Source organism: Ornithodoros turicata, chromosome 2, assembly GCF_037126465.1.
Source record: "Ornithodoros turicata isolate Travis chromosome 2, ASM3712646v1, whole genome shotgun sequence".
Taxonomy (NCBI): domain Eukaryota; kingdom Metazoa; phylum Arthropoda; class Arachnida; order Ixodida; family Argasidae; genus Ornithodoros; species Ornithodoros turicata.
Window position 1 is genome coordinate 43,851,100 of NC_088202.1, and position 12,855 is coordinate 43,863,954.

The window sequence follows — 12,855 nt, forward strand, 5'->3', positions numbered from 1 at the left end:
GCTATGTATATATTACCGTGTGATATGAACATACTATACCTTCAGGAGGTGTCACGCAAAATATTTCTGCTGTGAAGCGCGCATTTCCCCAGAAAATCGTTAGTTGGCTTACAAGGTGCGCGCTAGCGAGGGAAGCAGCTTTTCTGATCCGCAAGACTGAAAGCCCTCTTGCGCATCAGGATTGTGCGCTGCACTCGTACCTTTTTTTAAGAATGTGTATACCAGGCATGTGTAATCCTAATCTCTATTCCTCCTGATATATTTTTTATCGAGCCCTTCCCTGCCCATTTGAAAATTTTTTTATACGAGCTAACATCTCTCGCCGGACACAGGACTTTTTTTTTCTCCCTCTCCCTCTCTGTCCATTCCCCCAGTATCTCAGTTTCCAAACAAGAAACCACGCGGCAAATCTGAAGTATACAGTGAAGACAAAACATGATGACAACAGGAAAGGTGTGTGAAGCACCGACAGAAAGAATTACATTTTCATTCTTTTTTTTTCCTGCTATGCATGTGTTCCCGACGACCTTCTCCCGACCATGAAGGAGATCATGTTTTTGTGAGGCTGTACTAGCCACACTTGCAGATTTTCATCTATGTGAGTGTGCGACCTTCTTCTCCTTTTCCTTCCTGTCCTTTCTTCTCATTCCTTCTTGTATTATATCTAATTGCGCAATGTCATTCAGTGTTGTTCTTTAGGCGTTGTGGAGTGGCCAGCATCTATACGTACAGGGAGCCAATTTCTCCATATTTTTATTTTCACTCATTCATCGATCTGTTTGTACCCCATAATTCTTACTAACCATATTGCTGAGCAGCTCCGCCTATTCAGCTTCATCCATGAACTGAGTGTTTTCTTCTGTACCTTGTGGACAGACACACCTTAATTCTTCTTTCTTCCTCCGCCGTATGAAGATTTGCGAAGGTATGCACTTCTGAGCATCTAGCATCTTCTTTCTTCGGGTGTCGTTTCGAAGCGAAAGAGAACGTCTACGAGAATACTCTTCACCAGTAGAGCTACCTTCCAGGGACGTTCCAGAGAGACATTCCCAGTGAATATACCGACGGGATATGCAAGAAATTACCGTGTTATGCGTATGGTTGCAGTTGTATTGGCGGATATGCGCACGAAATCTTGATTTGCAGATGGAAATCGAACGTTTTGAAATCCGCACCGATAAAATGCGGATACAACCGCGCGTGGATATTGTCCGCATGTTAGTATTATTGTGTCTGCCGATGTTCCATAAATGCATCCGCAAATGAGACAACCTAGTGAACCCAAGGTGGATCGTCCGTTGCGTTGCCGCGAAATTAACCGCTATATGATTGGACAACTGTGGACAACTTGGAAACTGTGTTCCCACACAGTTTCCATGCTCAGGAGTAAAATAGTCTGTAGCGTAACGTTTTCGGCAAGCAGATTTTTTTCCTGAGACAATGCAATGCCCTACGGATGTGCGGACATACTCAATATCCGCGCGGATACAGATATTGGCAATGCTATCCGTGCCCACATCCAGTTACACGTGGCATATACTACTCCCATAACAAAACGTTGATGAAGTGCTTGGCTGGTTGGCGGTGGATTATTGCCGAGCGAGCTGCCAAAGTAAACTCTTTGCGTACGCAACGAAATAGCTGATGCGCACTCCGCGGGCGCCGAACGTGACCTCGCGCATCAAGCGCGCGCGTCAACAGGCTCTTTCCTCACGCACGCTACAACTGAAACTCTGAAATCAAACAACTCAGAAACATGGTGCTGACGCCATGGACTCAAACCTAGACCGTCCTGATTTCCGGTCAGGGGTGGCTTCGTGCTTTGTGCGGTCCATGCTTGTGGCCTGCCTCGGCTAGCTGTCATTGTTTAAGTTAAACTGAAACTCTCCACTGTTCTACAACGTTTCGCTATGCCTGTTTTGCGAACCTATCACTTTCATTTTTTTCTAACGCAATGAAACATCCTAACCATCATCATCATCATTAAAATGACCCGTTGTTGCTCTTCCGTATAACCTAGTATTGCGTGCCTCTGTGGGCTTCCTTCACCTTTAGGCGTCCTTCACATCGCGCTCTAATCCATTTATCGACGTCCAGTCGAGGCCTGACCTTGTAAACGGTAGGTCTACGAAAAACGGCTGGCTCAGCAGAGAACATGGCTCGATATAAAGCGATGACGTTATTGACAGGGCTCGTCTCCTAGGTCGGCTAAGGCGGCATACAGACTCTAGGAACGTACTGATAGAGCGGAGCTGAGGGCGTCGCCAAGTGTCGCCATGCAGTTCTCGAAAAGAAGCTTAATTTGGTAATCGCTAATAAGGGCCCGTAAATACGTGGTCCTGAGAGCTCGTGCTGATGGCGGACGGGCTCGACCATATGCAGAACTGGCAAGCTGGCTTGCGGTTTTAATCGAAAACCACCGAATACAGGTGGACATTCCAGGACATGACAGAGATATATTGCTGCACAGGCCCAGCAAGTTGTTGATGCAGATTAGAAACCCATACAGAAATAGGACGTTTGCGAAAAATGTTGTTTACTTTTTTCGTTAGCCGTAAAACGCCACCGCAGCGAACGACGCCATGTTGAATGAGCGTCGTGCGGAAATTACATTGTGATTTCTATTCGCCGATAACAGTCGGGTAAGCCATATACACGCCAGGAAAAACATCGAAAAATGCCGATTTTGTGGATATCTATAAACATCGAAAAATATACGCCGAATCCTCCCAAAAATTAAAACCGAAAACGCGGAGCCCTAAATATACCTTTGCATAAATGGCAGAAGGGCAAGGACGCAAGCGAGCTGGTACATAATTACAACAGTGACACTCGAGACACGGAAAAACAGGAGACGACACAACGACTGTCGTCTCCGATTGCTCACTTTGCTTGATCGATTGAAGCAAATCGATCGAATGCAAAAATTGAAGCGCAGAACCACCACGCTATTCCTTACGTATGCAAAGGCGGTAGCGTACGATGCTCTAAAACCCTCTAATATCCGGGCTGGTTGGTGTCGGGAGTCAAGGAAAAAAAAAAAAAAAAGACGGACGAGACAAGAAAACTTCAATGGATTGATGGCAGTGGAAGAAAAAGCACCAGCAGTGGGATTCGAACCCACACCCTCGGTTGCCTTCTATGTTTCATTGCCTGATCTCCAATAGAGAGACAAAAAAAAAAAAAAAAAAAGACGCGCATTGATTGTGCGTGTGTTTCATTGTCTTCGTCCTTTAACTTCTTTTTCTTGCCACATATATCACTCCCTTTTGGAGAGTACAATTACTCTCAAAAAGGAGTCTCCTCACTTCCACAAGGGAGTAGCGTTACTCTCATTACTCTCCGGTAGGGAGTTAGAGCGTAACCCCACTCCCTAAAGGGAGTGAGGAGACTCCTTTTTGAGAGTAATTGTACTCTCCAAAAGGGAGTGATATATGTGGCAAGAAAAAGAAGTTAAAGTACACCCTTTTTTTTTCAGTCTCGGCATTGGCGCGCTGCTTCTCTCCACAAGGGAGCTATAAGGGGAGAATGCGGTGGCCCGGCATTAGCTTTCCTCAAGGAGGCTAATTTCATCATCGGAAGGACGTCACAGGCTCGAATGATCGATTTCGTCTTGTTATGCACGAGGCGATTACGTGTGAGGACACTTTGCGAGAAATATGCTATGTAGCGATCAAACTTACCAAGTTCAACGGGATATAGCTGGATGTTGACGTCCAAAATGAGGTCCATCTTGAAGGACTCGCTCTCGCAGTGGAGGCGGCTCACTGCAAAAAACGGATTCATTGCTCTCTACAGCATTCGTCTATATGCGGGTCAACACTCAAAGTGTAAGCCTAGTAACGTGCTTAATGTTACTAAACGCATGACACAACGATGCCAAAGAACTCTGTTGAGGTACATTCCTCCAGTCTTGGGGTAAGTTACTCGAAAAAGTAACTGAGTTATAGTTCCAGTTACTACGCGAACATATGTATATTAACAACTAATATTGATATGTTTCAAGTATTTATAAGTAACGAACATTTATATGAAGTAACATATTTGTAAGAATATTGAGGAATAAAATATGAAAAAATATATAAAAAGTTACAGATACAAGTAACTCAGTTACATAGTTTATTTCCAAAATGACAAAAACAAGGACTCCAGTTCAAAAGCTTGTGATTGTAAATTTTTTAGTACTGCAACGTGAACTACTTGTGCAGTACCGGAGCAACAGCTGTTGAGAACTATGGCAAACCGGAGTCTGAAAGGTGCAGGGTTTAATGGACCGATGCTAGAACAATACAGGACTGAATGGTAGATGCGCGCGTGAACGATGTCCGATGATCTCTGTCCTTTTTACAACATACTCCCCGCCCGCACATGACGCGAAGCATAACACGCGATCGAATGAGTAGCCGAAAGAATACACAGGAACAAACAAAACACGTAGGATCACGAAGGAGGCCCGGTGTCCCAGGAGAATTCCTCGAGGTAGGTAAGCATACTTGGTGACCAGTTCTCACGTAGGTGGCAATTGCATGGGCCCAAGTTGACGGGTGTCGCCGCATTAAACTTTCGGTGAAGATGTCTCGAAATAAAGCGCGATGTTGATAGGCGGCAACACGATTTGCGCTTGCACGAACAGACGCAGACATTGTGATTTCATCCGAGACAGACGTTACGTCGACCCTCCCAGTCGAAGGTTGATCAGCAGGGAACTCGAGAGTATTCAAAGTTGTGTCCCGGTGATAAAGGTGGCTTGGCATGCGACAAAGAAGCGCCGAATTGGGTTCATTGGGTATAGTTATTAGATTGCGAACCGCATAGATGCGACATGGCGAGCCTCAAGCTTCTCTGGATCTGGTCAGTTCTGAAGCTTGCTGTCCTCCAGGGCTGCAGTTATGAGCATCACGTTCCCAACCAAAGGCAGCATCGCAAACATTGCGTCCAGATGAGCATGAAACCTGAAGGTCTTCTTCACATGTCTGGTGTTCGAACTCTTCCTCGGGGCACACCTTGCCAATCGAAGGGCCGTCAGCAAGGATATCGAGACGACGTAGTTTGGGTTCCGCGTGACGACGGTGACTCGGTGTGGCTACAGGAAGTTCGACGGTATGGTTTTCTGTGACTTCACATTGGTGGTGAACCGTGGAAACGTGAACTGATGAGAGTGCGACCGATTCTAGCAATTCCGAGGTCCCTTTTTCTCCAGGACTATATAGCCTGCTCAAGAACTCCTCGGCTTCGATTCCTGTGATCGGCTTCGTTGCTCGTGGGCTGAGGCGCGAGGCTTGATTGTGGAAGCTGCTCCTGTCTGTTGTCGGCTGTCGCTTGTCCAGATTTCGCAAACGGATAGCTTGCAGGATTAGGAGCGAACGAGGATCTGAACAGCGAAGTATCCGTTGGACGACGAAGGAACCTGTTAGCACGTAGTAGAGTGAGGATAACCAGATCTGTGATCTCCTCGCAGGCCTCCAAGTCCCTTTCGAGGTCGTTCAGGTCGATAGTTTCTACATCTCCCTGTCCAGTCCTTGCAAAACATTGGCGTTGCGCATGAGAAGGGCTACCTTGAATTCCAAGAGACTTGTCGACGAAGGGTTGTTGAGCAGGCCAGATGTTTCTGAAGTGAGCGTCCTGACCCTCTCTCGGACAGGCTCGCGAAGTTGTTGCGGTCCATTCAAAAGGCAGGTCCAGCTGCTATATTTCTTCGAAAGTCTTCTCCCGGGTTTCTGCACCAAAATGTTGAGAACTATGGCAAACCGGAGTCTGAAACGTGCAGGGTTTAATGGACCGATGCTAGAACAATACAGGACTGAATGGTAGATGCACGCGTTGTTGTTGTTGTTGTTGTTGTTGCTGCTCCTCAAGCGGGATGGCGGGATGCACGCGTGAACGATGTCCGATGATCTTCGTCCTTTTTACAACAACAGCTGCTGTTCCAAGTTTGTCTCTGTAGGCGTGCCCCGCTTTATTGCAAAACATCCCTGCTGAAGAACCGCTCAACTGGAACACTAGACGGGACCAACGCTTTTGTTCTATACTGCACTTGGGAGCGCTGACCACGGATGTGCTTTCTTGTCATCAGAGTAATGGCTACGTTTTATATTGCACCAATAAAAATTAACTTGAATTTGTGCCCTAAACCAACCAATACATAACACTTTATTAGGTTGAAGTAATGATGAGGAGAGAAACTATAGCAAATTCTGCATTCGTTCGGACCTGTAGAGCGCCTGTTTACTATTGGGAATATTGTGTTAAAAAGAAGAAGAAGAAATAGGGCAGGCTGTCGCATAGAAATTTTGAAAGGCCCAATCGCCCTCAGTGGCTAACGGCCATTGCCCTGAGGTAGAAGAAGAAGAAGAAGAAGAAGTTGTTCCTGGGGGCCTATTCCGATCTATGTCGGTAGCGCGAACGTGTCGCTCGGAAGCGAGAACACGTGGTATGTGACGCAACGTAACGCTATCGAAGAGAATTTAGTATTCCCTGCGCTCCAAACGCGTCGCCCGTAAGCGACGGTGCCGCTCACGGGAACGACAGCCTCCGCTCTGTCGATATGGTGGATGATACTGTCGTTAAGCGGAGCGAGAGCTGTCAAGACGGCTGCAAGTTACTTCGCGTGGCTAAACACAATCACGGTCGGCGCCGGTGTTTAGATCTGGCGACAACGGGTTTGTATCAGATGAAACGTCTTTACTGAAACTACTTTGCCACAGAGACAATTCTCCACTATCATACATATCAAACAATACACAAAGGTCTGCCTAAAGCTTACATTTCTCCACATGTTAACTGTCCTGACAGCTCCTTCTCTGGGAATTTAATATCGCGACTGATTCTGCCCACTGATTGTAATTGCGTGTAGGTCGTCAGCAAAATGTCCGTGACTAAACTGCGGTGCTCTATCACGAACAGCAACACAATTTCATATTATTCGTGCGTTGAGCGAGAAGCGCGAGACTTCTCCATCGTCAACGCGTCGTCTGCTTCCAAAATAAGGCATTCCACGTGATTCTCCTCCTGCTACACTATTGGCTCAGAGTGCAACGTCTCGTTCCCAGACGTCTTAACCGCTAACGACAGTCAACAAACCAAGCGCACTGTCGTTAAAAGCTACATGGGAATGCCAAAAGTGGCAGGTGCCGTTCCCGGTGCTCGTTATCGTTTTCTACCGATACTCCTCTACACTCTGAGAAAAAAAGGAGTCGAACGAGAGTATTAGGCAATTTTACACCCCTTGATGCAGTTTAACTCTCACCAAACACCATTGCAACTCCCTGTTTCTGCGTTTCTATGTTTTCATGCTCTAATAACTCCATTCAATCAGCGCTTTACTCCGTGGTAAGAGTTGAGCGCGAGGCGTCTTCATATTCTTGGACCGTTTTCGTTCTTTTCATTGCGTAGTCTAGCAACACTGACATCGTGCGGTCGTTTAGCGGTTGGCCGTTGTCGTGCGGGAACTTGAAACTCTGTCAATGATGTTCTCAAAGCTGAATAAGATTATCTTCGAAGAACAACGTCGGCGTGCTGAAGTGCAATGAATGCCACAACTACAAATCATGTGTCTGAGTGTCGTCCTGTATGTGCTTCATGTAAGTATGCGTCCTGTGTTACGTACACGAATTATGAAAATGTGGTATCTGTTCACAGTTATGCTTCTTCAAGAGAGTTTCTTTTCGTAAGTGGACCTTTGTATCCTAAGAAGTCTAACTTCTCTGAAGAACAGGAACTTCAAATTGACGATAAGTGAAATCGTATTTTGGATAGGACGCTTTGTTAATTAATGTGAACAGCATTGCAGAATAGTCTGGCTTTGATGGAACGCACTGCAGATGACGAAGGTGGCAAGTTAGCTAAAGGCTAGCATCACTCGGCATGTCTCTGGAATGAGAAGTCAACTGTGCAGGTTGTGGTAAGGAGGTACCCTGCACTGGTAAGTTTCAATGGGGTAGGTATTACCGCCGTCCTGTATTATCATTCACGTGTATCCTGCCGACGACAAGTGGTGTCAGTGCAGGGGCGGATCCAGTCCGTGTCGCTTTTGTTGTTGTTGTTTGGGGGGGGGGGGGGGAGTGGGGAACACCGCTGCTAAACCTACTGTTTTGAGACGGGGGGGGGGGGGGATCGCCCAACCGTCCTTCCCCCCGGATCCGCCACTGCATCAGTGTTGAGTTCTAATGCTGTTGTTACTATTTCAGATTTACGAGTCGTTTGCCCGGCACATTGGGCAGACAGTTAAGAAAGTGCTGCTCCACCTCCACAAAGGATGGATGCACATTGCAAGGAAGAGAAAGGGACTAGTTAGAGTACTGATCAGCTGATAAATGAGAATATTATTGATGAACAAGATAGTAAGTAAACGACATAGCACCAATCACTTTTTGCACGCACAGACATGATTCAAACCACTCATTTTCCTAGCATAGTTTGTTTGGCACAATAAATTGTTAGTTATGAAACTATTTGACTTATGATAACGTAACATATCGCCACTGCTCGGACTCCATTTCCTATATTTATCTTGCAGATTATTACCCAGCATGAGTAATTCATGCCCTTGCTCATCTGCTGAAGGAGGTGCATCTGACCTTTTCACTTGTGTAAGTGCTCATCTTATTACAGGTGTTTTACAATAGATATATTGGGAAGTGTATACACACATCTACTTTAGGCAATATATTCTTGTAGGCTCCGAATTGTGAACTACATATGACAGCAGTTTCTCATATAAGGCAACTACTCTTCTGCCAAGAAAAAAGAAAAATCTAAAGTACATGCACTACACTTTATGCCTCAGCAGGATGCACTTCAAAAGGCGCGTCTCCCCCTGCTTTCTCATGAAAAAGCAGAAAAGTGGGTGCCGATATGCCAAATTCCTATGCACTGATATGTTAATGTATAGTGACAGATGAACTTCGAATAACTGTTTTGTTTCCTGTTTGTAGGAGTTGGAAGTATATGCCAGGTGATAGTTGCATTGGGTGTGTGGCAACCTTATAATGGAAGAATGTACTTGTACCTGTGGCATCTTACCAGTTGTTTTCATAGGATCATATTAAGCACTGAAAGCTTCCTTTTTCTGTTCTTGCCCATTTGTATCAGACACAATAAATGTTTCTTATTTAGATATACTGTTTTGCAACACTTATTTGCATGATCTTCAAGGTGAGGAGACGACTGGAGTAATGGGCACTCCAGGTGAAGGGCATAACTTTTATGCCTTATGTAGCATAACAAGAACTCCCCAGTGGAGTTATGCTGGCCTCATGAACGGAGTTACTTTTACACCCGATATGCTGGAGTAAATAGGGAGCTGTATGGGAGTAACTTTTACTCTGTACCATAGGAGTAAATTTTACTCCGTAGTTTCCGGAGTTGCAGATACTCTTCAAAAGGGGTGTTATTTTGCACCCCGGAGTTAGGACGTTTTACCCCCGTAAAGGAGTCGGTACGACTCCTTTTTTTTTTTTCAGAGTGTATCGACACCGTCGCTCCCGCTCGACAGCGGCTCGGAATAGGGCGCCTGCTAGCTAATAAAGATTTTTTTTGTACCACCATTTTTTTTAACTTTACGCTCTCCGTATTTCTTTGACAACGAATTCCAACTGTGACATCAAAATATCTTGGAAGTAACAAGTTACTTTTAAGAGTATCTAGTACTCTCTCTTAAATAATTTTCAAGATTGGGTATTTCGTATTCTATTCAGTTACTGTTTTTGCCCTGTGCTCAGTCACGTAACTTAAATACCTTTCGTGAGCATCTTGTACACGCCTGGTTTAGAGCTACAGGCAGCTGTGGGAGCTACGAGTGACGTGCGACAACGAGAAGTGAACAAAAATGCGAACGCTTTCCCAAATTATTGCGAAAAACTTGCGATTCTAAAAGTAACTGGTTGCTGAAAAAGGTAACTAGTTTCAGCTAAAAGTTACTTTTCCAGGAATTATAGTTGCTGTAACTAGATACTTCTAAGTTACTTCCCAAGACCAGAGCGTTTTTCCCCTCCGCTTCCGCCAAAACAGAGAAGAGAAAATAAAGGAAGGAAAAGGTTGAAAAAGAAACTAAAAAAAAAAAAACGAATTGTGAATCATATATTTCATCCTGCGAGATATGCTTCTTCAATGGATTTACTTCTAAAATTGAGGCAAAACCTAAAGCGACATTCAAAGGCACTATAAAAAGAAAAAGAAGAAACAAGAAACAACAACTTTATTTTGAGATGATGAATAGGGAGTTCAATCGCCAGGGGCGATACGCTACCCCAACGCAGGTGGTGATGTGGGGAATGAAATAGTGAGCCCCTTCACAATAAGGATCGAAGTCAGATTGTGTCCAAAAAAGGTCAAAAGAGCTTTGAGGGCAGAGCGTATAGGTGGGCTGGATTTAGCAAGGGACCAAACAATTTTGATAGAGAGGGGGGGGGGGGGGGCGAGAGTCCAGCTGATTAAGAGACCCGGAGAGCGGTTCGGGGAGGTTGGTACTTGGTAGTGTGGGCAATGAAGAAGCAATGGCAACTGTGGGAAATGTGCTCTATATAGATCTATTCTAGCGTTTGTATAACGTTACAATAAAAGAATAATCGATGCAGATTATCTATTGGGGTATATAAAGTAAAGTTGGTTTTGCCGAGCCCGTTCTCTCGTTCGTTGTCTCACAGCACAGTGAGACACCTCCTCTCGTCTTTATACCCCTATTTGTTTTTCTCTTTTCCACTTTTCCTTCATTTCCATTGACCTTTATTCCCACCAATACCCACAACTATTGTGGAATTGGGAAAGGCGCCACTTCATTCGACCCTCTATAGCTATATCACACGCCCTCTCTCCCAAAGAGATGTTTTTTTTATTGCGTGTTAGCACCGCGAAGCAACTGTGGCTATGAGCGGTGTACAGATGTGGACAGACGGAGAGAGGACAGCAGGAAGGAGTGGCAGCAAGTGGCAGCAAGTGACAGCAGCAACCTTTACATATTACCTTCTACGAGACGAAGGTCAATTGAAGCACATTTAATTTTTCCTGCTAATTGCAGTAGCAGGCGACAATGAAAGCGGAACACAGCTATAGACTTACTGCAGGCATAAAGAAAGAAGAAAAAAATACTGCTCACGCAACACTGAAACAGGACTTCGTTCCTCTTTGTAACGCTCATTACTATATTTTCACGAAATGTCCCCTTAACAATGGAGTGCAGTAACCTGAGCACGGTATGCGTTCGTGGTGGAAAAGCCAGCTTCGAATTCACCAGATACTCTGCGCACAATAAGTAACGCTACTACTGTTGTAATTTCTACTGATGTACTGCTTGCGACACGGTTGTCTGGATTCGCCTGTCAGTAATTCTGCAACCCCAATTTCCTTGGTTGCCATCAGAAATGTTGTTCCCATATTTAATTTAAAGAAAGACTGTATGCTGCACGTGTCTATTACTCAAAATAAATGATCTTGCAACACCTGGAGATTTGAGATAGGATAAACCACAGTTAAGACAAGTGTGACGAAAGCAGTAACTCTATAAGGCCTGGCGACATTTTTAGGGAGATGTAGTGATCAAAGCACCAGTTCCCGTGGCACAGTGGTTAAGATGATCGCTTTCCACGCAGAGACCGGCAGGTGACACGGTTCGAATCCTGTCACCTGCTGTGCTGTCTGAGGTTTTTCCCTGGATTTTCCGATGACTTTCCAGACGAATGTCGGCACAGTTCCCCCTGAAGTCGGCCCAGGACGCACATCAAGCCCCCCTGTTCCCTACACCTTCCAGCTGTCCTCTCTCCATCTGTCCACGTCTGTACGCCGCTCATACCCACAATTGCTTCGCGGCGCTAACACGGAATTAAAAATAAAAATTAAAAAAAAAGAGAGATCCAAGCTACCGTCAATGGTCCGTCTGCAACGCTGCCAATGCTTCGACCGAAGCACGTACAGGCAGCACATATTTGCAAATCGTTTTTTCACGGAAAACTAAAAGGTCCACACAGCAACACCTCAAAGGACGCAGAGCATTTCCAACCCCCCCCCCCCCCCCCCCATTTTTTTCTTTCTCTTTGGGAAGTGAGTCCAGCGTGCGCTTTGCTGGGTAACGCTCTCCTATTTGTCCGCTCCATCTCGTCCCATGCACTTCGCGGGACCTCTGTGGGGCGCTTTGTTGCGCTCTCCATCCTGCAGTGCAGCCGCGGGGCTCCACATCGATCGAGACGTACCGACGTCAGCAACGGGAGCTCCGGCCGGCACGTGCACTATGTGACGTCAATGCTCCTAAGCGGTGCTTATTTGCACGGGTAAAAAATGAAAAGAAAAAAAAAACATTATGCAATACTGGCCCCCGGCTGCGCAGTATAGGTTCTTTACCAAATGGCCGGAAGTTTAGAAGTGTTCGTTCGCGAAGATTCGTTGCGTGACTGATGAGAAGTGAAAACCACATCTTAGGGACGTATATGTGTTACGGAACACTTGGCTCGTTGGAGCCAGGCACAAAATAAAGTCCCAACATAAACGCAGTGGTGTGTGTGTAGCTGTGTAATAACTATTCCTTTAAAATAAACGTCTTGAGGCCACTACGCAAATTTATCGCAACGTCGTGAGTGATATGCCACATCGGAACGTAAAATGCCGTGCCGTCAGAAACTGTTGGCGAGAGGTAGCCACTATTCATAATATCCTGATGATGCTAATGATACATCATAAATGCATTGTAGTTAGGGTTGCGCAAATTTTCGGAGTCGAATACCAAAGCCAATAACCCTGGCTAACCCTGTATATTCATTTGGGTTGCATATAGCTATTCGCTTCGTATTTGTGTAGAGCATAAACTTTTCGCTTCTATCGTTTGCGAAGCTACTATTCGCACAGGCCAGCTTGTAATCCATATGCATG

At 45.5% G+C, this 12,855-nt stretch overlaps 1 protein-coding gene across 1 annotated transcript in view; it reads right to left on the reverse strand.

Moving 5' to 3' along the window:
• Positions 1 to 12,855, reverse strand: part of LOC135385341 (DNA-directed RNA polymerases I, II, and III subunit RPABC3-like) — a 125,656-nt gene that overhangs the window by 73,796 nt on the left and 39,005 nt on the right. The window contains exon 2 of the mRNA XM_064614614.1: positions 3,684 to 3,767. Within this exon, the coding sequence (XP_064470684.1) occupies positions 3,684 to 3,767 (84 nt within the window). The remainder of the gene's footprint in view (positions 1 to 3,683; positions 3,768 to 12,855) is intronic.